The sequence below is a fragment of the Malaclemys terrapin genome, chromosome 3, assembly GCF_027887155.1.
Source record: "Malaclemys terrapin pileata isolate rMalTer1 chromosome 3, rMalTer1.hap1, whole genome shotgun sequence".
NCBI classification, from domain to species: domain Eukaryota; kingdom Metazoa; phylum Chordata; order Testudines; family Emydidae; genus Malaclemys; species Malaclemys terrapin.
The window spans coordinates 104,951,438-104,976,513 of NC_071507.1; the positions used below are offsets into that span (position 1 = coordinate 104,951,438).

General features: G+C 41.8%; 1 protein-coding gene across 4 annotated transcripts in view; it reads right to left on the reverse strand.

Moving 5' to 3' along the window:
- Window positions 1-25,076, reverse strand: part of ARFGEF3 (ARFGEF family member 3) — a 118,829-nt gene that overhangs the window by 82,465 nt on the left and 11,288 nt on the right. For all 4 annotated transcript variants that reach the window (XR_008444510.1, XM_054024020.1, XM_054024019.1 and 1 more), the window contains exons 3-4: window positions 6,767-6,848; window positions 4,868-4,999 (exon numbers count right to left, since the gene is read on the reverse strand). Coding sequence is in view for 3 of the 4 variants with exons in the window: in XM_054024020.1 (XP_053879995.1) it covers window positions 4,868-4,999; window positions 6,767-6,848 (214 nt within the window). In the remaining variant the exon portion in view is untranslated. The remainder of the gene's footprint in view (window positions 1-4,867; window positions 5,000-6,766; window positions 6,849-25,076) is intronic.

A 25,076-nucleotide genomic window follows, 5' to 3' on the forward strand; every position in this document is an offset into this window, starting at 1 on the left:
TAAAACTCTGTGCAAAAAAAATTGTCCTTGCTCTTTGGAGCTTTCTTGTCTAACACACTTTCCTTTTATATTTAGCTTTACTTGCTTTAGAGCCAGGTGGTCATTTTCTGAGCTAAATTCCTTTTGGGTACCAGCAGACCCAGAAAAGAAAGGTGCTAGTCACCTGTAATATTATCACAAAAGAGAAACAAACTGTTCAGTTTCCTCCTGCACTGCTGACCTGACCATATCTGATAGTATTCTTGTCAACACCGCACATGATCTTGCGAGTAAAGTGGTCTAATTTCATAAGGAAAAAAATGCTACAACCATTTTACAAGCTTTTTGAGCTCAAGACAAAAAAGTCTGTTTGTCTCTAAATTAATCAAGAGCCTTCCCAGAATCTCTTTAGACTTGTGGCTAGTTCTCTGCTAACACTTTCAGTGCCACAAGTACCAGTTGTATAAGGTAGTCCCATACCACCCTAAAAGCTGGATGCATGCTAGCATTTAATTAATTGAAATTAAGATGTGGCCCCTAAAGCTAACACAAGCAATTTCAATTCAACAACACCCTTGTCCTCAGTGCACATGTCAAAAGCCTGAAAACCTCTGCAATGCAGAACGTTAACTAACCTAGTTATTATTTCATTATACAACACATCACATTTGTAATTAGCATTGGTTCAGTTTAATAGCATATACTTAAGGATACGTGGCTCTTATATAATGCTTTGTAGCTCTTAAAGTGCTTTACAAAGGAGCTAAGTAACATCATCTTCATTTTACAGAAGGGGAAACTGAGGCACCCCTGAAATGCCACCAGCAAATCAATGGCACAACCAGGACTTGAACCCCAATCTTCTGAGTTCCAGTCCAGTGCTTCATCCTACAGGCCATATTGCCACCTGTATAAAGATATATACATAGTTGATCTGATTATTGTAAAGTTGTACGAGTTGCTGAATTCGAATGGAGCATGTTCGAGAGTGTATTAGTGTTGTGATGATAGTGGACTAATGCTTGGAGACTATAATATTGTGTTGGGTACAGTTGTTGCCTTATCTCCTGATTTTGTCGCTTTTTAGTGTTTTTGTTATGAGGAAATGTGCTTGAACAACCTTACATTAAATTAACAATATGGGAATAATAGTGAGTCTGTGCCTTAGTATTTCACAGCATAGAATGGGGTTGGAGGTAGAGAAGAAGTGTGAAATGACCCAGCCAGAATAATTACTGAAATAGACCCTGTATCATGCTCACTATATCAATGCATCTTTTTCTAGACAAAGAGCAACAATACCATATGGAGATTATCAGATTTTTAGGCAATCAAAGAACACATGACCTGAGTGCAAAAGTTTGTTGGAGGAAGGGGGCCAGAAAGACACATGCAACCTAACAAAAGCCTTTGTGATTTGCCATATATGCTTGGTGCTGCACAGACATACTCCAGAAAGGTCTTGGATCTTTCATTTCCTTGCCTTGTGGAACTTTCAGAGCTTTGCAATGGGAAGTTAGGCACTAGGGTGCCAAATATTGGAAAAATTTACATAAGAATCACCCAGTTAACAGTCCATGGAAAAATACTGGTGTTAGACTCAGAGATGAGTCAGTCACCGGGCCTCCGACATTCACAATGATCGAGAAGTGAGACGCGGACTAGGATTTCAAGAGGAGAAACAGTACTCCTAAAGAAGGAAGTGATAGGGAATCCTCATGCACTCATAGAGTTGCCAACTCTGACTGAAGCTATTCTGGGAGATCCCCACCCCCCCCCACCCCACACACGATGTAATGTCATTTTCTTAAAATATTCTATTAAAATCTCCTGGATTGCTTTCAATAGTCACCAGGAGATCAATACCAATTCCGGGAGACTCCAGGCCAATCCTGGAGGGTTGGCAACCCTATGCATTCACTCTATATAGGATGGCCTTTACGAAGAGAGACAGTCCACGGTTGGTTTCAGAAGGATTAATATTACTGCCAGCAAATCTCCACCTGAGTTTTGATTAATTTAATCTTGTTTGCTTATTGCAAAGTGGAATTCCATTTTTAATTAAAATTCATAGTTTCCTAGAAGAGATAAGAAGTGCTGATGTGATCCTGCTACATACCAGAGCAACAGGCACTATGAGAGATGAGAGCTTCGAGTTCCTCTTGGCACCTCCATTTTGGACAGTGTATAGCAGGGGATCTGCTTGTGTCCCTAATGGACCAATCCAAAGCCCACGGAAGTCAACGAGAGTCTTTCCACTGACTTCAGAGGACTTTGAATCATGTCCCAAAAGCATATCAGGGACGGAGTTAGTAACAAACATAGGAGTTTAAAATACGATGAAAATAGATCAAGGAAAAGGATAACTCTCCAGAACAAGAGGAATGCAAAAAACTGCAATTAGCTGGGGACATTAGACAATATTAATATACAGTTACTGTAATTAAATGTATTAATATTACTCATTTTTATACATTTTAATGCTGTGTATTTTGTTATCAACAGAAATTACATTATCCTTTGGGTAATTTCTTTTTTCCTTAAAAAACAAAACAAAACAAAAAAAACCTATCAGTGAACCTTAAGTAGTTAATAAATTAATTATTAGATCTAATGAGGTATTCCTATTGTTAATGAGATTTCTTTGTAACACAGTTTGTAATATTTTCTTTAAGTGATACAGGTTACACTTTAAGTGAAACGATGCCCGATTGGCAGCCTTTGAGATTAAGTCCTCTGTTTATCCATAAATCTAGTAAAAAAGTGGGCAGAACAGTATATGTTTACCCACACTATCCAGCTGAGATGCTTCAAATTTGACCTGGAAGGGACCATCTCCGGGAATGAGAGGGTAATTCAGGTACACATTCATGCCCAAATTTCAAAAGTGGCCTCCAGTTTTGTGGCATCCCAGTTTTCCCCTGCCCTCCAGTTTAAATGATTAACTATTGGAACAAACTACCACAGAAAGCAGTGGATTATCCATCTCTTGAAGTCTTCACATTAAGGCTGGATGCCTTTCTGAAAGTTATGCTTTAGCCAAAACAAGTGATTGGCTGAACACAGGGGTAACTTGATGAAATTCTGTGGACTGTGTTACACAGGAGGTCTGACCAGATGAGCTAAGGGCCCCTGCTAGCCATGAAGCAGAGCCATTACAAAGCATTTTAGTTCCCTAGGGCGAGTAAGCATATTTGTGCCCCCTAGAGGTGATGCGTGGGAGAGGGGAGGAGTTCCCAGCCACTTTGCACAAGACAGGAAGCTGGAAATTGGTTGCCACTGGCCACAGAGAATTCCCCTGATAGAAGAGAACCCCCTATCATTGCAGATGTGGGGATTCTTAACCCTGTGCCAGTCCCCTCCCACCACAGAGGGCATGTTGAGGGAGAGAGGGAGGAAGAGATGGAGTGTGTCTGAGGTAGGCAGGATACATAGTTGATCAGTGCTTAGGATCCCTCTTACCAGCTTTAAGTTGCATCAGAGCTGGGGCTTACCCCAATAGTGAGGGAGTTGAACCTAGTTCTCTGACAACCCCCACCCATTGCACATCTTCTTTGATAGGCTTCACTCTTCAATTTGTATATGTGTATTGGGTACTGCATACACAAATGATCTTTGCTAGGGGCACAAAGGAAATGATGGGCTTTGAATAAAACAAACAAACAAAGCAGCAATTTGCACAATTGGCCAATATGGAGCAGTTTTAGCAAGGGCCATTTTTAATCCTTCAAGCAGGGGCACCATTCAGTGCTGAAAAACCACAAAGAAATACAGAAAAGCAAACAAAATCTTTAAGGCAAATGAGTAGGAGTAGTTGGATCTAAGAGAAGAGGTGAGTCAGGTCCTTTGGGCAAATGGTTACATAAATCTTAATTCTGTATGAGGCGTCTAGACACTGCAGTGTTGGGTGCCTTAAACATACAAAAAGGGTCTCTCTGAACATGTTCCTCAAAGAGTTTCTCCTGGAGTTCCCTTCCTAACAGTAAGCATCTATTTGGAAGAGGATAGTAAAAGAAATTATTTACATCAAGTATAAAATTCACATCTGAAGGACTGGAATCCACCCATCATAGTACAATCCCTGACAGGAATGCGGTTAACTGAAGTTGATGCTCTAATGTACCTTTAATAAGGGATCATGAGCTGGCATCTGAAATGCCGGTAGTTACTGAAAAGCCTGTTGGCAGGACAGGTCATTTTTTGACATCCTCTCACTTCTGATACAATGGCAGCCACCAACTGAGCATTCTGACTCATATAGCTAACATCCTGAAGCAGTACAAGTATTTCTAGGAATAAAAGCTTCCTTTAATCATACAAAATGTGGGTGGCTCCCATACACTAGTTCAAAGATATTTTGGGGGTAACCAGCAGGTGCCCAGATAAGTCAAAATTCCCCCCCGGCTTTGGCCAACCACTATTTGTAATCAATTCTTTTAGAAAGAGACAAAGACCAGATACAGAATGTGGTCCAAATTTTCTAAAGTGTGTGCGCACAACCAGGGTTTTGAGTGTGCAAATCCTCAGTCTGAGCACACACACAACAAACACTGAGCACAAACAAATGTGAGCTCTTGTGACATCTCTGAACTCCTTCCAAGGAAGTTTTCAAACCAGAGTGAACGCTTTATGTCATTTAAATTTGCCTCCTATCATATACATGGGGTAACAGCAACAAAGGAGATAACTGTGTTAAGAGGCAACACATGAAAGCTGGTGTGTAACACAATTCAAATAGCAATGCAAATGAGCGTTCATTATTAACAAGGAGGGGATCAATTCCTGGCAAGATGTGCACAGGTCCAAGACACTTCTAAATTTGTTCACAAACCCCTGGAGTGAGTCAGACAGTCTCTGTCGCAAGTACTGACAGCGGTAAATCACTCACCTTCATCACTTCTACCTGCAGGTCTTCGTTCAGGGAAGGAGTCACTTTGACGGCATTCAGCATCTGATTTAGTAGCTGCTTCTCATCTGAGCCGGTTTCCACGGATACAAATCTCTCATCAGACAGCAGCTTCTGCAATAAGGCACAAGGTAGTTCAGTCTCAGAGACTGTCGATTCTCCCCTCTCCCCATTATTTAACTCAGTTGTAACCTATTGCGTATTGGTAATCAGAGTACTAGTTGCATACCTGCCCTTCTTTCTCTGAAGGTCTTCAGGACGGGATCTGGGATTTGCTGATGATGCAACTAACACTTTTGGGTTCATTACTGAATTCTACAATGGCTTTTTTATTTCTTTTCTGGCAGCTCAAATGATCTCAAGAAGGTCATTTCCCAGTGGACTCTCAACATGTCAATTTCTGCAGGCTGCTGGACTTGACTTTGGTGAAGCCCCCAGCTAATGTCATTTTAGAAGTAACACTTCAACACATGTACAGAGTGGAAAATGAGGCTGGTTTGGAGGCCTAGAGCTACCACTACTTTACATTTTGCTTAGTGGGAGATAAAGGTTTAGCTATCATCCCACTCTCTCCCTTTGAGCTGCCAGGGGGACAGAAGCACTGTGGAGGTGGCATTGCTAATCACTGGCAGAGAGTGGGAAGAGGCATTTATGTATCTTTCAAGAGATGACTAATCTAAAACATTAACTAAACCCCCGAAGAGAAGGCAGCCTGACCAGTGGGTTGTGCTGGTGGTATGAAATTTGATGTGTATTTGCCGGGGGTAGGGGTTGAGAGGTTGTATAAGGGGTAGATTTGACACGGTCCTACTGATTTTTATGGCCTGATCAGGTTCCCTTTGCTTGGAAAGAAGCCAGTACGTGAGTAATGGAGTGTCACAGTGGGTATTTCTAGACAGCATGACAGAGCTAGAAAAGGTGGCACAAAAGAGCAAATCCAACTTAAAAAAATAATAAAATGGACTTGAACTGAATTTTTATGGGAGCCTGTTTTCAAATCTAAATATTGGCCTTTTTATTATTCTCAAAAAAACAAAACTACTTTCAGCTACATGGGGGTGAAATGCAGAGACACAAAAGGCTACTTAAGTCCTACTTATACTCTCAAAACAAGACCTCATGCTGGCCCTTCGCACAGGGATGAATTGCCCCTTAGCGAACAGCAACTTGTATTTAGTAGAATAGCAGTATGAAACCTTCCCTACAAAATTATATTCCTGGCAATAAACATTAATTGCATACTGGTGCAATGTCCATTTTCCCCTCAATGAAGCGAAAACATACGCTCTGTTTCCATTTCCCTACCTACAAATGCTTTAGCTCTCTGAAGCCTGCATCTGATTTTCTTGGTACATGCATTGCATGGCTGTTTTCAGTTGTCATTTATAAAACCCCTTCAGTTCACCTAGTGCTACTGAATGTGTGGGGAATTTTGATTTCAATATTTCAGTGGCGGTCCCATACATTTATAACAGAGCCCTCACTACTTATGTCTACGTTACGCTTTCCAGCCTCAAAGCAACACTGTCCTCTGAGCTGATCAAAGAGAGCTGGATGGGACTCTTCAGACTCTGTCAATGCAGCTCCTTAGTCGTTTGCTGGAGTCCAAGCGCTAAGCCAGGCATTATCCATCACGTGCAGAGCATGCAGCTTCCACAGAATCTTCTGCCTCTGCTAGTGCAGAGACTAGCTCCTGGATGCCTTCTCAGCAGTGTCCTTGCTATCACTAGGTCACCCCAAGGTTTGATGCTTTGTTTACAGTACTTTCTTTCATTTTAAACACCTATATTTCCTTTTAATTTAAATCATACGGGAGCTGCCATTTTCTACATCCACCCTCCAACCAAGCAAGTCAAAATCCACCCAAGTCCCAAGCCATACCTGCATCCCTGCTAGAGCATGTTGGGCCAACTTCACGTTCTTTGATTCCAAAGCCAGCTGCAGTGGGAGGAGACACTTCTCCCTAGAAAAATGAGAGGAAAATAGTGCTCAGAAACTGGCAATCACAAAAAACACAGCCTTCTGGATTTTCTCACTTTAAACAGGGTCAAACTCCAACAATCACTGAGCAGAACTTAACACCAAACAGCTGCAATGTGATTATCTTCCCAAAGAAAACAACACAGTGGTTTTCCAAAATTTTCAAAGAAGCATTCCTCAAGAGAAACAGCCACTTATGGACCCACTTCCCAAGCAGCTTGGTCCTTAAAATGTCTCATTTTGTGCAACAGAAACATGTGATTTGCAAACCACTCATGGACCTATAGCACAGCTTGAGAAGCACTGTGCATCAGTCACTTGTCCTCGGTTTACTAGTCAAGTTGCAGAAGCGGATACCAAGTTCCACATTCACCTTCTGTGGAACTAGCTTTGCTCCATGCCTTGTGTACAGTACAATTTGAAATCATGTGTTAACTAAGCCCAAAGTAATTTGTGCAAAGAACAAACATTAAAGGATAGGGTTTACAATGAGTTAATTAACACATTTTAAAAACACAATTACAAAATATACTTGGACTGTAGAATGCAGCAAGCTTTTGCATATTAAAAGATACCGGGAGTTAGGATGGCCACAAGTAGGTCCATAAGCACTGGAGACTTGGATTAAAATTCTGACTTAAGATACAAATAAAAATGAGGTTCGTGGACCAGTCAGTGTACACTTGCTCGTCTCACAAATCCTCTCACACAATAATCTGTCTGAAGAGAGGCCCTGAATTGGAACAACAAACTACTGCAGCTTGTTATTGAGACATATTAGCAGAGCTAACTGGGGAATGCTTATAAAGCACCTTCCTACACCATATCAATCTCTAACCAAAACGGCAGTTCACAAATGAAATGAGTGTGGTGGCCTCAGCCTAAATTATATAAGTAACCGTGTGTCTCTGTTTTTGGGAGGCCAACTTGAAACCCTTTAAAGGGATCTGTTTTGTAGAAAATACTGAGTCTCTGCCCCTGAAAATCAGGTCCCTTTAAGGGGTCTCCAGTTGGGCATCCAAAAATCAAGGCACTCAAAATCACAAGTCACTTTTCAAAACATAGGCCCTTGTCGTTAGTGCCAATTAAAAACCTTGCCGCAAAGACCAAGGCTACCAACATAACACGATTTAACAAAAAAGTAAAAGAGTGAACTCATGTAATTGCAAAGCTTGTTTGGGAACTCACAGGACTTCCCATACTCTTTCCCGAATTGATGCAAATTTACAAAACTCCACCTAACATATCTTGCGGCAGCACAAACATCAGTAGGTGGAATTCTTGCTTTTTTATTTTTAAATTGGAATAGAGTTTGCACGTATATTCAATCAGCTATTTAACTGAAAATTACCAATATGCCTGGCTTAGGATGCTTAGAAGAACAAACATGCAGAAAGTGTACCTATTTCAGAAGCTCCTCAAATGTTTCTGGAACATATTTAGCTAAAATGACTCTTTGTAAGCATTAGCCGCAGCATCCAAAGCTGTGTGAACAGTGCAACACATGGGAAAGAGCTCTGTTGAGTGTTGTAGACCTGAAGACTGGAAATCCAAAGCAGAGAGAACCCACACAAAAAAAAAATCGATTCCAGGTTTTACACAATAACCTGTTTGTAACCTACATGACATGGGGGCATGTGGATTACCCGTGCATGCTGGGGCAGGAGGACACTTTGGGAGATTACGGAGATGCATGGTGAAATTACTTCTATCCAGTACACATACAGATTTTTTTAAGGTATCTGATATTCCGAGACTTGGACGCACTCAAAATGTTGCTTTCTTTTGTTCTTCATATTTTTTTTTTAAAAAACAAAATATCACAGCTAATAGGCCAGACAATACTTAGTGCTGTCCCATTTTGGCTGCTGAATCCCGGTTTTGTAATTGTTTATGTGACCAACTGGTAGCAATCAAGGTCGCTGTGCATGAACTCATGTAAACACGCATTTAGAAGTGAACCACACAAAAAGTATATTTTAAGTGCAGTCACTGTGGTGTGTTAAAAAGGTCCCACTTATTTAAACTGTAAGCTCTTTAGGGCAGGGACTGTCTTCCACCCTATGCAATACGTACAGTGCCTAACACAACAGAGCTGTCAGGGCTACAGGCACTACTGCAGTTCAAACAACAAATATTAATAGGTGGGACATAGCAAACATCGGACATATTTATTATTTTAGTAACATGGACTGAGAAACGGGGGTCGGGAGGGCAGTCATAACCCAATGGAACTGAGCTAGCTGACGTTCATTACGATGCAAGTGGCCTAGAGCCTTTATGGCTGGCTCACTGTATAATTACCACGCAGTTCAGCACAGTGCCCAGCATCTGCAGCTAGAGACTGCAACTGATAAAGAATGAAAGTGATTTCTTGATACATCATCCCAAACTGAGCACAAAATGACAACAGGAGGATGGAAATGAAAACAGATTCAATTAGATGAACTTCCCAGCTTTGCTAAAAATGTTTAACTGAAGATCTGATTAATACTGCAGCAATCTCCTTTCCCATTACATTCTCTGAGAAAGTGAGCTGCCACTGTGTCATTTCCTGTTCTTGTTACAATCTCTGTCAATAAGATCTTTATTATCTCCTTGCTACGGTCATAAAGCACCTACAGATATCCTGCCAAGACTGGACTCACTGAATATTCCAATACTTCGACCTGCATTTTAAGCACAAAACTTAGCAGCATCAGTGTACAAAGAGCTAGTCCTGGGACGAGTAGGTAAGCTAACACAATATGTTACTACTGCACGTCCATCACTTTTAATAGTTGATCTTAGTGAGGCTGGAGAGGGTGTAAGTCAGGGTAGAATTTTGCCCCAGAATTTTGCTTTTTGCTTAGAAAATGAGAGAGATTGGGGGGGGGGGGGGGAGAAAAAAAAAGTCTCAGGATCACACCTTCTGGTCCCTGTCTGTGAACATTCCCAAACCAGTTTGGTCCAAGAGAGGCCCATGAATGGAATACCAGCCTGCAGCAAGTCAGGTATGGGATCCATTGGTGGAGCTTGCATGGCAGTTTGTAGGGGTATCCACATGCCCTCAACATTTGGAGTTTAGATTGTAAAGTTTTGACTGGGATACCAAGGCTGATACTGTGTTTATCACTCACTGTCCATTTGTCCCTGTCCTCCCCACCTCCTCCTGCTGCTATCCATGACCACCTTGACTCTTCATGCTCCCACCCATCCCATAACTTCTTAGGTAATTGCACCTTGCCTTGGATGATCTCACTGGAGAATCTCTTGTCACTGGCTGCATGTCTGCAGTTCTAGGACTCTGGTGCTGCTCTGTCCCAATACTGTATGCTCTAGAATGCTGTGCACAGGGGAAACTCCAAAAAACACAGCATGAGATTTACACAAGGCAACATCTCAGAGTCATGAACGAGACTGCTTACCTTCACACAAGGGATCATCAAAGGAAGCGTGAACACTTTACTTGCTGGGGGCTCATGGGGAGAGAGGCAGTCAGAAGCTTCAGGTGCTGTGGGAGTTAAGGAGCTGGAAGGGAGGTGGTGAGAACAAAGACAGGGAGGTAGCAGGTAGGAAGTGGAAAGCATGAAGGGAAGTCAGGGAGTGAAGGGAAGGACTTCAAAGCCTAAGGAAGTTGCAGGTGGACAAGGAAATGGGAAGAGATAGACATAAATGATGTTCAGCCTGTGCATCTTTAATATCTGTGTTCGTAAGCAGAGCCAAACAGTGTGAGGTTCATGGTACCATTAATCACGTCTGCACGCATTCATAGAGTTTCACACAGTGTCATCCTCAAGCTAGCGCTATTAGCCACTTGCTCACAAGAGTGCCAGAGCCACTCTCAAATTAAAAAGGAAGAAAGGTAGAAAGAGTGAATGCCCTGATTCAGCACAGCCTCCTGGCAGTGGTGTTCTTTCCCAGCTAGAGAAGAGAGGATAACGAGAGCTCCCTTAGTGTTGTCGCCATGGGAGGTATAAGGTCACATTACACGCTGAGCAGGATTTAGTGTGACTCACTGCAGAATAACGTTACCCATGAGCAGTGTTTCAGCAGAGAGCACAACGGTACTTACAGAAACAACAGTGAAACCAGACAGCCTTCCTAGCCATGCTGCTCCCTTTTCATAGCTGGGGGAACAGGAATAATGAATGTATTATGCTGCCAGACCATTTTTTTTTATGCAAGAAAAAAAGACACCCCAGTGCAGACCATACTTACTGGATCTTCACAACTCTAGATTAAAAATAACAGCAACTTGCACGTAGGGGATCTTAATCAGAGGATCTCACTCTTTGCAAAGGTGAACCTTAATGTCCCTATTTCACAGATGGGGTAACTAAAGGAAGATCCAACCCTGCTCCTATTGAAGTCAATGGGAGTTTTGCCACTGACTTCATTGGCACCAGGATTGAATCATAATAAGCAACTTGCCCAAGGTCACAAAGCAATTCAATGACAGAACCAAGAATATAAGCTCGGAGCAATGTCTCCCAGTCCCTAGTTTTAACCAGAAGCACGTGTTACCCCTCAGGAGATGTTGTTTCATGCAGCTGTGGACTATTCCATTGTTGTTGTTAACTTGTTAGACTGCAGAATGCATTATTCGAATGTATAGGTCACTTACATTCAGCACACTGGGATACAATGACCTTTAATATTCTGTGCTGGAAATGACTTGTCTATCTACCCTTCAGGTCCAAGAACCTGTCACTAGTGTAGGATAGTATGGCCACCCAATCAAAACGCAGAACACTAGAAAGATCCAAACAAGACAACTGACTATTATAAATAAGAGATTATGAAGATCCTGCTACCTCATCCTAGTGGAAAAAGACTTTGAATTAATGAGCCATTATTCTCTTCTCATTAATCTCATGCTGAAAATTGTAATGAGGATAGGAAATGGCACAAACTTAATTCTTTCTTCTTAGTGTCAGTGGAATGGAATCACATAGCCTGCTGAGGCACAGGAAAAAGTGCACTTCAAATGCAAACAATTTGTCACTGCAATAAACGTTATTCCTCTTCATATAAAAGCCAGTGATAGAATTCATTTTCATAAGATTGGTTTAAAAAAAAAAAAAGACATTCAAAATAAAATCTCTTTCCACATTATCTTCCACTGTAAATTATGTAGAAATAAAATTAGGAACCTTAGGGCATATCGACATGCAGTTTGCATTCTACAATGTAACACAGAGCCGACTCAAAGAATGGCATATAAAAATACTGATTGCCGTTGTCTGATAATCTGCCCTTGAAAGGCATACTCATAAGGGGGGCCTGGCATGAGAGGCCAGATTCAGATTGTTGGTGGGAAGAAGCCGGTCAACCCTGAGTTTGTCCCTTTGTGAATCTGGGTATAGTCCAAATAGTTACTGTCATACGTATTAATAAAAGATGGTTCAGTCCAAAAAGGCAGCAAATTTTACCCCAAACTGGTTAAAAATGTAATCCTGCAGACACAAGAATTTTTTAAAATTTAAATATCTACAGCTCTCTTTAGCTGCTGTAGTTTATTTAAAGCTAGTGAAGCCTCTATCAACTCTATGGCTGAAACTACGTAGCTGGCACTCATAAAAAAAAAAAAAAATCGTGGCTGGGGATCTGGGAAGCAAGAAAGCGTTTTTGTGAATTTGGGTAATTTTAAATTATTTGAGTCTTACTTATTAAGGCAATTATGCTATAGCTCACACAGACATTATGGGCCTGATGCAGAAATTAGTGGGTGAGGTTCCATCACCTGTGTTATGCAGGAAGTCGAACAGATGATCAGAATGGTATCTTCTGGCTTTAAAACGTACATGTCTTTAAAACTGATTTCAGACCGTCTTTAAAGATTTTCTTGAGCAAGAGGGAAAAAAAGGCAAAAGCTGAAAAAATCCACTAAAACCTATGTTCTCTGCCACTTATTTATATTCACACAATACAGTACATTTCTTTATGCTATTGCATCATTACAAGATTATCCTGCATTACAAGACAACACCAAAAATTAAAAAAAAAAAAAGACAGAGCATGCACAAAGTCAGCATCAATGTTGCAAAAATACATAAAAAGTAGTGATGGGAAAACACTTCAAACTTCTAAGCTTTGGGGTTTAGGATCCTAAAGTTGGATGGTGACATCCTCATTCCGTTGAAGTCAATTGGAGTTTTGCCACTAGTATCCACAGGCCCAGGATTTCGCCATGGATGCTTACCCAGATATACAGCGGCTTCCACCAAAATCCATATTCCTCGCCCAGAGGCTCACCTCCCTCCTAACAAACTAAATGGGTGCGCCACAGCAACTCCTTGGGATGTGCCCCGCTCCACCTGCAACATCTTTATGGGATTTCTTATCCTATTTTGCTTTTTTCCCGCCCACCTGAGGTCCCCCTCTTCCGGGTGCCACCCTCTCACTTGTAACATACAGTACCTGTTAGTCAAATCCACAATACACTCATGTTTACACAGGAAATCCACTCCCAAAAAGCTATTTCGTGATTTTGATCATTTAAGCAAGGTGAATATGTGGACCCTCCCTGTGCTTCCCACCTGTATCGGTATTTGCAACGTGCTGTAGGCTACAAGTCCTGCCTTGTGTGCCCAGCTTTCACCTGTTCACCCTGGGGACTCCTCTCATCCATGAGGGGATGCCCTTTGTCTTCCCCACCCCACTGCGCCAATGCTGTTCCTCTGTAGCGCTCCCTCTCTCTCCCCTTGATGCTTCCTTTCCAGTAGAGAATTCTCCCTGCTCTCTTTCCTAGCATTTCCTCTCCCCTTGCTCCATATATCTGCACCTCTCCTTTTGCCTTACAAACTATACACATAGAAGAATCACATCACCCACCTCTGAAACATGAATGCTTCTGGGGTGGAACAAAACAGCTGTTTACCACAGTGCAGTTTAGGAGAGGAAGCATGTTTAACTGAAACTTAATGGGAGTATATGTTAGCTGGGCCTCACACACTTATCCAATCTGGAATTTTGGAAGGGTGCCACAGCTAACATCCCTATTAAACATAAAGCAGACAAGCAAAAGAATACAGAAGACAATACAAGAACATTTTCATTTACATAACGTCCACAGAATCTGAGTTGCCATCACAGAAGTGTAACGGTCCTTGTGGGAAAGATATACTTGAACAAACTAGTTAATCTCCTGTACAAACTAAAGCAACAGAGACTACAGAATTCATATTGGCTATCATAATTAAAGAGCTCTGAAATCGTCACCCATCTGGAGATAGCAAAGCAGCTAATAACCTTAGAAACTATGTCCCTTAATAACATCTCTATTTAAATACAGAGAGTCCACCCAGCTAGCAGCACGACACTACTGTCAAGATGAAAGAACATTAGGTACATAATGTACTATTGCTCAGAGGGTAGCAGTACTGTACAAAGGAAAAGGTGAGGAAAGAGCAACAAAGAAAACATACATCACAATATTAAAATGTGTCAGTCTGTGGACAAAGCCAAAAGAAATAACCAGGATGTCCTTAATCTCCAGAGGAACTTCTTTTTGATACATTTCTAATGGTTTTCCTACCACATCCCTCCCAAAAAACTCTTCTGTCTTTGCACTGTGTGTACCATGTGAAATGATTCCAGCTTACCAGATTCCTTAAGAACAGAGTGACACACACAACTCCCCTTCATTATAAGACAACCAGTATCTTTTATGTATTTATTGCCTATTTTACTTGCAGCTATTAAGTTTCTTCAGTGTATCTCCAAAAACAGAAGAACTGAGATTTAAGAGATTATTAGCTGAAGCAGTGTGAGAATGTGAGATAAGGGTCAGCAAATACATCCTTATTGGTGCACCTTCTGACCTTAGCTAAAAGATTTCCTGCACATGCCCAGTATGCCATTTTAAAAGGCTAACAACTTGGTCAAATCCAAACCAGTTTTCTCTATAACAATGGAAAGCACTGCTCCCCAATTAGAGCGATTCCCATGACAAATCTCTTTCTCCATCCCTTGACTATCCAGATTGCAAGTTCTTTTGGGAAGGAACTGTCTCTTAATATTTGTCTAGCACAATGGAACCGGATGTTGGTTGGGACCATATAATAGACATTTTCTGCCATGCATTCACCTAGTACAATTCAATCAAACATTAACATTTCCATGATGTGGAAAAAAATTACTGCAATCTTAAGAGTTCCTTCACTATTAACTATATTGTACAACACAAACATTTTCTGCCACCACCTCCAGGCTTAGAGCCAGGGACATAGGTAGTGGGAATCTGGACTCTCAGCAATAAAGGAATGAAAAACTCTTCCTGGTTAAGTCTCTTGTTTTGACACTGCAAACATTCTTCGCTCCCCGACCCGGCATGATGAGCTGGATGAATTCTATGCTAATTTGTCCACTGTGTAAGCAAACCTGGGGCCATACAATCAAAAAAAGCTCTGTGAGGAGACAAGAAGGGATGAGCCGTATTTCCAATTATTACAGGCTGAGTTTTAAAGGTTAGTTCTGTGTTTTGGGACTGCATTCAGCTTTAGCAGCAATGCAAACAGTCTTAAATCTTAGCAGCTCTAAAGGATGGTTATTAAAATAAACAGAGTTGTTTAAACACCACATTTGCCATGCATTGTGCATTTACACTCACTGGGCCATAGTGTATTCAACAATAAAAAAGCATTACTTTCCTAAGCAAACAAGGATTAAAAGAAACCAAATATGCAATGTACTTTCTGTGCATTAGAAATGGCCTGTTTTATGTGCAGCTATTAAGCTTTTTTAGTCCATAAAGTGGGGAAGTTTAATATCATAGAATATCAGGGTTGGAAGGGACCTCAAGAGGTCTTCTAGTCCAACCCCCTGCTCAAAGCAGGACCAATTCCCAACTAAATCATCCCAGCCAGGGCTTTGTCAAGCCGGGCCTTAAAAACCTCCAAGGAAGGAGACTCCACCACCTCCCTAGGTAACGCATTCCAGTGTCCAATATCCCCATTAAGGTTCAGAGAAATTCAGTGAAATTCAACATCACATAGAATCTGTGGCAGAGCCCAGAATTAACACAGATCTCCCATGCCCCTTCCCTGTGCCTTAACCATAAAAACATCCTCTCTCTCTCCTAAAAACGTACAGACCCATCCCCACCATCTCTCTTCCACCCTGAGAAGTGGCTGGCTAGCCCACATGCTATTAAAGGCTGTGATTCTGCCCGGCAGCCTGGGAAGGCACTTGCAGCTGAGTCATGCTCAGAGGAGGAGTGTGCTAAACAAAGAGGCAGAGAAGATAGGATGGAGGTGGACAGCTGCAGATCTGGTTGAAATGACTTTGAGAAGAGTTACAACCTAGGGGAAGTAAAGGGCTAAGAACTGAGGGGAGGGGTCCACAACCAAACCTCAGGTGAATCACAGCTGTTTTAAAGGGGACTAAACAAGGAACATATATTTTTAAACTGCTCTACTGATGAATATCAACAAGGGCTATGAAAAAAATGGTCTGGGGCCATGAGTGGCCAGCAGAGTGTATGACACGGAGCCTGTAGGATGCAGTGCACGTATTTCTGTGATGCCGGTCTACATCTGACAAACTTCAAAACATTTGCCTTTCATCATTGAGAATGATAAACAACAGCTGATAAGCTGTTCACCAGGGAGAAGTATTCCTAATGGTCTTCTGGAAAATTCTCACTGGCTGAAACTGATGGCAATGATATAAAAATAATCATATTCCTTGTGTTACATGGATTTCTGTGCCCATCAATGAGTCTCCCTCCATCTTACTTTTAAATGCTGGAATGGGTCATTCCTTCGACAATGATCACTTGTGAAGCTAAACTTTTCCAACCAGGATTAAACACTATCCCCCTCTGCTCCCAGGAATGATGGCCTGTAGGACTGGTGAGGCCCACTCTTAATGAAACTTCTCTGGAGCTTCATCTACACTGCTGGTGCTATCAATAATTCAGCTGCGCTGGGGCTAGTAATGTTGGGAGCCCTAATGTAGATGGCATTTGTGGCTCCAGTAGCTTTTTCACCATTGTGGTGATTAGTAGGGCTCTACCAAATTCACGGTCCATTTTGATCAATTTCATGGTCATGGGATTTTTTTAAAAATCTGTATAGCATAGGTTAAAAATATACAAAAGACCAGATTTCACATTTTCATGATCTGTGATACATTTTTCATGGCCATGAATTTGGTAGGGCCCTAATGATTAGATATGCTCTGATATCAGTAGGGGGTTTATAAAAAGATCAAGGCCCCTTATTTGTAACTAAATTCTAAGTCATCATTTGTTATTCACTCAGTACCTACTGTCACGTTCAACATTATTCAGTGGGAAAATATGTTCACATTTAGGATTGCTGTTACTTTTGTCCTTCCCCCGTCCCCTTTGCATTCCCTTCCCTGAGGCAATTTCCAATTCCCACTAGCTCTTTCTATCCTCTTACTCATCCCATCTGCTAAGTCAGTACTGATGTTTAAATTGTCATCCTGAGGCTTTAGAGTCAAAACCCCAGTGACATTAATAGCCAGTATAGGAGTTCACGCATCTGAGATGCATTGTTTCAGGCTATTTGCATACTCAGGCAGACAACACTGCATAAGTTTACAAATGGTTCTCACTGGAAGATTATATTTGCAACCATAAGGGCTAGAAACTTCTTTTAAAAAAAAATTAAAATTGAGATTCTGCAGAATCTGAATACGCCAAGCAGGCCGCAGAAATATGCCAAGCAGGATGGATCCAGCCTGCAAACTGGGTGTTTGAAACCACCGGGCACACTAATCAGCATGTCTATGGTGCTGCTGGGGTCTCCCCGCCAGTGGATCAATGACTTGCTTTGATTTACTATCAGATAGTGGCCATGTAATTGCAGAGCAGCGTGGGGCGATTCTCTATCCAGCACTCAGATGGAGCAGGAAGGCACAAGAGCACTAGAACCAGGTAGGCGGTGGCAGGTAAAACAGTTTTCTTCATGCTTTTAACATTACTTTGTCATAAAGTGTAGCTAACTATGAGTGAATGTACACAGGATACATTCATAGTCCTATCATTTTTTTGCTATTGCTGCAGTGGATTCAACACCCAGAGAAAATACCTTTGAACAAAAGCAATGCTAAATTCAGCCTAAAGTTACAGGCAGTGTTAACTGGATTCTACGGTGCTACCATCTTCTTACATGCAAAGGGGCACATATATCAAGTGACTTGCAAACAAACTACGGCAATTTCAATCACTGATTTAAATCATGATTGAAATCACCTTCTTTGTAAAAATCATTGATTTTTAATTCAGGTAGGAATATTGTACAACCAATTTGAAAATTTGTGCTCCTGCAACTTTATAGATTAAAATCTAGAATGAACTGAATTATAAATGCTGGGTTTTTTAAAATGCCACCACAAGTAGAGTGTCTTATTTTATTTTATGAGATTTCAGTATTTTGCTTATGGCATATTGAGGACCTAATCCTGGAGACATATAAGCAGCTTCATAACTTTACTCTCATCAACAGTCCCTGACTTAAATAGGACTACTCGTGTTTAGAGTTAAGCACGCGTAAGGAGCATTATGGGAGGAGCTCCCCGTAAATATCTGCAGAACAATCTCATTATTATCCTTCAAAACCCTTCCTTTTCCACCATGTGTACAAAAACCACTGGTGTGCTGAGACCACCGCTTATCATGCTGAGCAACAGTGTCTCACTGTTTCCTTATACTCCCCCATCTGCTTTTTAGTATCCATTGTTGTCTCGGTTTACACTAGATTGTAAGATCTTTGTGGCAGGGCATTTTTGGTCTGTGTTTGTACAGTACCTAGCACAACAGGCCAAAATTTTCAAGTTAGTCTTCTAGGCCCATATTTGGGTCCCTAAGATTTTTAACAGGACCCAAGTGTCTTAGCAGCACGATAGGATGACCAGATGTCCCAATTTTTTAGGGACAGTCCCAATTTTTGGGGCTCTCTCTTATATAGGCACCTATTACCCCCTCCCCCTTCCTGATTTTTTACACTTGCTGTCTGGTCACCCTATAGCACAAGTCCCACTGACTTCAAACTGTAAACTTGAGTGGGTTAAAGCATTTCAGCTTTCTTGATTTCTAGAAGTTCAGTATTGGTAGGGTTAGCTGCAAATATAGCACAGGCTATTTGCTTATCAATTCTGGGTTTGTCTTTGTGTTATTCTCAAAGTAAGGATGGTATGTCTGATCACAGAAAGAAAAAGAGGACCACCTCTGCCCCCCAAATACCAGGGATTTGGGAGAACCAGGTTCAAGACCCTGCTCTGCCTGATTCAAAGACACTTGAACCTGGATCTCCCAAAGCCAAGGTAAGTGCCCTCCCCACTTGCTTACTGACTATTCTTGGGTCTCCCTTGCTCTGATTTTTCATGAAAAATGTCAAGGGGTCTCTGGTCCATTCCAATGCAGAACAGGAAAAATTCTTGAAATCTCCAAAAAAAGTTTTGCAGGAAGGAGAAACTGTTCCCCACTAAGCTCTAGAGACGAGGCCCTGAATTTGTCATTTTCAGCATACATGAGCATTCTAAACGTGAAACTTCTTAGCAGAAAAAATATTCAGTATTTTAAAAAATCCAAAGTTCTACTATAAATTAGGAAACAAAGGAAAGAAAAAAATTCAAAATATCAACTTTAGCAATGTAACAATATGAAATAGGAAGAAAGTAAAGACACCAACATGTAATTTAAAAAAAAAAACTGATTTAAGTTTAAAAAAAAATCTATTTAAATAATAAAACAAAACAAACAAGGATCTGTTCCCCCTGCCCAGTCTCTCCCAGTGGAAGGAAACTATCCAGAATGAGGAAGGAGAAGAATGAAATGATAAAAATCACCAACATTCAAACATAAAGGAAGGGCCAAACTACATTCCAGTCTCAGGACTCTCCAGATGTATGGACCATCCATGTGATTAGCGGGATGTCAGATCTCCGCAGTGTGGAAAATCTGGTGATAATCATGCAAATAATCCCATAAAAGGCCACAACTCATGTTGTTGAGACAGTGTGCAGATGATACAGAAGGCAATACAGTCCCTGACCTTGAGAGCTTAACAAACTATTATTGCTTTTCAGGACATAGACCTCATGTGACAGAGGAGCTGGAGGAGGATATCAGAGACGGAAAGGGAAGTTCTTTCTGAACTGGTCTGCCATCTGCTTTTGTCCAACGCTCCAAGAACTACAGAAAAATTCACATACCTACCTCAGAGGTCAACTACCTTTGATGCTAACTTCCTGCTCCTCACTGAGCAAGCTTCCTGAAGTTCACACATCTGTCTGAAAAAATGAACACTGGAATGAAATGCACCATGGCAAAAAGAACGCACTGAGAAAAGGCTAGACGCACAGGAACGGATTATAGTTTGAGTAAGCTATGCTGTGTAGGATAATGTGAGGCCAAGATGCAATGGTCTCTTTCTTATCCACTAATCAGGAAGGCTGTGCCTTCATTAGAGTTTACCCTGAATACTAGAAAATGTCACTTTGACATTAGCTTTTGCTTTGCCTTTTTAGTCCTGAAATCCTTTCCTCCTCAAACATTTCTGCAAAAATCAGAGCCCCTTTGCTGAATGTATCACTCCAAACTTGGAGAAATCTCTCCAGCAATGGGAAAAAATCCAAACAATATATAGGCAGGCATGTTCTTGAAGGTACTGGAGGATACACACTGTCATAGCAATTGCATCATTTCTATTTGCTGCAGGGGAATGACAGTCTATTTTATATAACAAGGAAAAAAAATAAAATACATGTGAAATCTACTGCAGAGGACACTTTCAGGTCTGTTCTCTTCATACACCTATGCAACTCTCTTGTCTTACTTAATGGACTGGGTCCATAGGGCATGATACTTAGACAAGTTTAAAGGACCACTGCTACACTCAGGCAAGGTTTATTTTTTAAAATTATATCGATCACTAAAATCATATTATGTACCTTTGACCAAGCAAATTTAAAAAATAATCTGGCAGCAACTCTCTCGGTCTTAGTAGCCGGCAACAATGATGGAGGAAGAGTCATTATTCCCTTAACATACTTTATCATCTTATAGCTAGCACCGGCAATATCCAGTTTAGTTTTATTTAGGGTGTTGGGGGTGTGTGACTTAACAAAGCTCAATAGAAGGAAGTAGTATCATGGTTAGAGGAGGGGCATGGGAGTCTGGGCTCATGAGTTCTGACTTTATCACATAATTGCTTAGGCCACATTTTTCAAAAATATTCATTAAATGTGGATGCCAACATGAAATACCGAATGGCTTGATTTCTGTTGGTGCTGAGCACTAGTAAATAGAGTTGAAATGAACTCACCCTCTCTTAAAAATCAGGGCCTAGGTGTCTCTTTTCTGAGCACCAAACTTAGTGGACACGTCTGAAAATTTGGGGATATCCTCTCTATGTTCCAGTTTACACAGCTCTAAACTGGGCACCATAATACACAGCACAGCAAAGTATTGCAAAGTTTAGTAAATAAGTGTTTTTAAAGCATTTGGAGAACCTTTGCTGAGCAATTAATGCATACAATATTATTCACAGTCCATTTTGATCAATGTCATGGTGATAGGATTTTAAAAATAATAAATTTGATGATTTCAGCTATTGACATTTGAAATTTCATGGTGTTGTAATTGTAGGGGTCCCGACCCTAAAAGGAGTTGGGGGGTGGGTCGCAAGGTTATTGCAGGGGTTTGAGGTACTTCTACCCTTACTTCTGTGCTGCTGCTGGTGGTGGCGCTGCCCTCAGAGCTGGGCAGCTGGAGAGCAGAGGCTGCTGGCTGGGATCCCAGCTCTGAAGGCAGAGCCACCACCCGCAGCAGCACAGAAGGAAGGATGCCATGGTATGGTATTGCCATCCTTACTTTTGCGCTGCTGCCTGCAGAGCTGGGCACCCGGACAACAGCTGCCATTCTCCGGCCACCCAGCTCTGAAGGCAGTGCAGAAGTAAGGGTGGCAATACCGCGACTCCCCCTAAAATAACCTCACGGTCTCTCTGCAACTCCTCTTTGGGTCAGGACCCCCGATTTGAGAAATGCTGGTCTCCCCTGTGAAATCTGTATAGTATAGGGTAAAAGCACACAAAAGACCAGATTTCACGGTCTTTACCCCAAGCCCTCCTGCCTTTCTATTTGATGCCCTTGTTGGACAGAATGGACATGTAGCCCTTTCCACCTCCCCTTGGGATAGAGCTGAGCCACATTGATAGAGTAGAGTGAGAAAACCCATGTACACGTTCAGCGGGGAAATGAAAGGCCTCAGTGTCCGGAGCTGGGTATTTTTTGTTAGGAAGTAAGACATTACAATTGCTATCTCTCAACTGGTTTAATTTTCACAGTGGTTTTCAAGGATTTAACCCCATAAATCCTATTAATGTCAAGGGGAGTTGAATGGCTACATCTCCCTACTTTGTGTTGGGAAGATGAACCCCAATGGGTCTCAGTTAAGCTAAGTAAAGCTGTGACATTCAAGGCTCTCCTTCCTTAACTGTCCAAACACTGCTGAAAGTAGCTAGTCTGTGGGGCAAAATACACCTCAGGTGATGTCCTGTGTAATAGGTATTTCATCCGGGAAGTGCTGAGGTTGCCTTGGAAGCAGCCACGATACAAAAGCTGCAGCAGACCTCACTCATTTGTTGCCAAGGCCTCAGGAAACCATTTGATCTAACATGCCATATGTTCAATAATACACAGGCACAACCCAACAGGGTGAGCTAAGAATAGAGCAGCAGGTGTACATCAGAATTGCCTTCACTATGTTAGAATCAGGCAGATCCTTAATGTTCTTCTAATGTAGTTTTTGTACACTCAGTTTCCTTTGTTTTTTTAAGAGTAATCTTAAAGCCAACTGGAGAGCACCCCCTCTGCAATGTCAAATCAGATCTCTAGACTCTCTGGGGCCAACATGAATCAGCTTAGCTCCATCTGGCTCACTGGATTTAATATAGTTAGGGCCCTATCAAATTCAAGGTCCATTTTGGTCAATTTCATGATCAGAGGATTGAAAAAAAAATTGTTAATTTCATGATTTCAGCTAGTTAAATGTGGAATTTCAAAGTGTTGTAATTGTAGGGGCCCTGACCCAGAAAGGAGTTGTGAGGGGGGGTCACTAGGTTATAGGGAGGGGGGGGTTGCGGTACTGCTACCCTTACTTCTGCACTGCTGCTGCTGCTGGGGGTGGCGATGCTGCCTTCAGAGCATAGAAGTAAGGATGGCATGGTATGATATTGCCACCCTTACTTCTGTGCTGCTGGCAGGGCACTGCCTTCAGAACTGGGCTCCCGGTCAGCAGCCACCACTCTCCAGCTGCCCAGTTCTGAAGGCAGAGCAGAAGTAAGGTTGGCAATACCACAACCCCCCTAAAATAATGTTGCAACCCCCCTGCAACTCCCTTTTGGGTTAGGACTCCCAATCTGAGAAACGCTGGTCTCCCCCATGAAATCTAAATAGTATAGGGTAAAAGCACACAAAAGACCAGATTTCAGAGTCTGATGTTTTTCATGGCCATGAATTTGGTAGGGCCCTAAATATAGTATTAGTGAATGCAGTTATTTCACTGACATTGTAAGAAGACTACTATTGCCAGAATTTTGTATAGTATTCTTATTAGGCAGTGCCACTGTATTCAGTTTGCTACAGAATCACAGAAACTGCATATGGAAATGAACAAAATTAGGTGATTTAGCTCATTCTTTGTTAGAATATATTGCAGAGAATAATCCTATTTCTAGCGGTGAGTCCACTCCAGTTAACAGATCTCAGCATTAGGACATTTTGCTTAATCATCATTCTAATCTTCCTTTGCTCATTTTCTTCCTGGCTCTCAGTATGTATACAGTATTATAATACTACAGCACAGAATACAGGGCCAGATTAAATACAGCAACTCAGGGAAGAGTTTGGGGAGACACAATTCCTCTTGGAGTTCCCAGACCAAACAGCCATAGCACCATCCCTTATCAACATAAAGGTGCCCTCTCCTAGTGCATTCCTCCATCTCTGCGGGCCAATATGGAGTGGGGTGAAGGCAGAAATGGGGGCAGGACCATGGCCCCATCCTCTTCTGCCCCTTTTGGTATGGTTAGCAGCTCATGGGGAGTTAGTAGAGACTGCACTGTAGCTGGTGCCACTGCAGGAGACACTGCCACAAGTTGGAAGAATCTTTGTTCCCTCCAAAAACAACGAGTAGTCCAGTGGCACCTTAAAGACTAACATTTATTTGGGCATAAGCTTTTGTGGGTAAAAAAACCCACTTCTTCAGATGCATGGGATTTTTACCCACAAAAACTTATGCCCAAATAAATCTGTTAGTCTTTAAGGTGCCACCGGACTCCTCGTTGTTTTTGTGGATACAGACTAACATGGCTACCCCTCTGATACTTTGTTCCCTCCTGCTCTTTGCACACACTTAGTAGGGACAGTCACAATCTGGCACATAATGGACCAATTCCGCCATCCCTATTCCAACTGCTTGCTCTGCTCAGGCTGTGGAAAGCAGCTCTAAAGGAGCTGGGTATTTTCCCCTGGCATCAGTTAGCTCCCTGCATCCAGAATAGGACGTGTGTCACACATGGTCCAGGAGTGGGATACGGTGTGGCCAGAGAGCCTTGCATTCTGGTGATACCCAGCCAGTGGAACCATTCCTGCCTGCATAACTTAGAGAAACCTTAAGCTGCTCTACAGTTTTGTTGGGAACTGCAGAACTAAATTGGCCCCCGGTCAGTCTCAAGTCTGAGGAAGTGGAAAACTGGCCGAGAACTACCTCAGGTTCTATGTAAAGTACAGCTCAGTTTGACCTGACCCAGCATGTTAAGAGAAAACATTACTCTACTAAACCTACAGGGGCTGGTTTTGAAACTTAACTCACTGGCTTTTCATTTAATCACTATGAAACAAAGATGCAAAAACATATGCCGGTGCTGGTCTCCCAACACATCACACCACATCTCCCCTTCCTTCCGTTCAGAAGCCCAACGTGCTCCTTATAGGCCAGGGGAACAGGAGAAAGAAAGGCCCTCCATGTCCTTAGCTTAGTTTTGAACTTGCTACCAAACACGTAATGCAATAAAGCACATTCACTAGATGTTCAGCTAAAACATCTTCTGATTCTGTGTACACCACACACTTCTATTGGATAAATGGGAGTGTTACTCCTTACGCACACAAGACTCTGGATGTTAGGTAACTGAGATAGGAAATCCACTAAACTGTCCCCTTTGGAAAACACTGTAAAAGCCACCTATGTCCTAA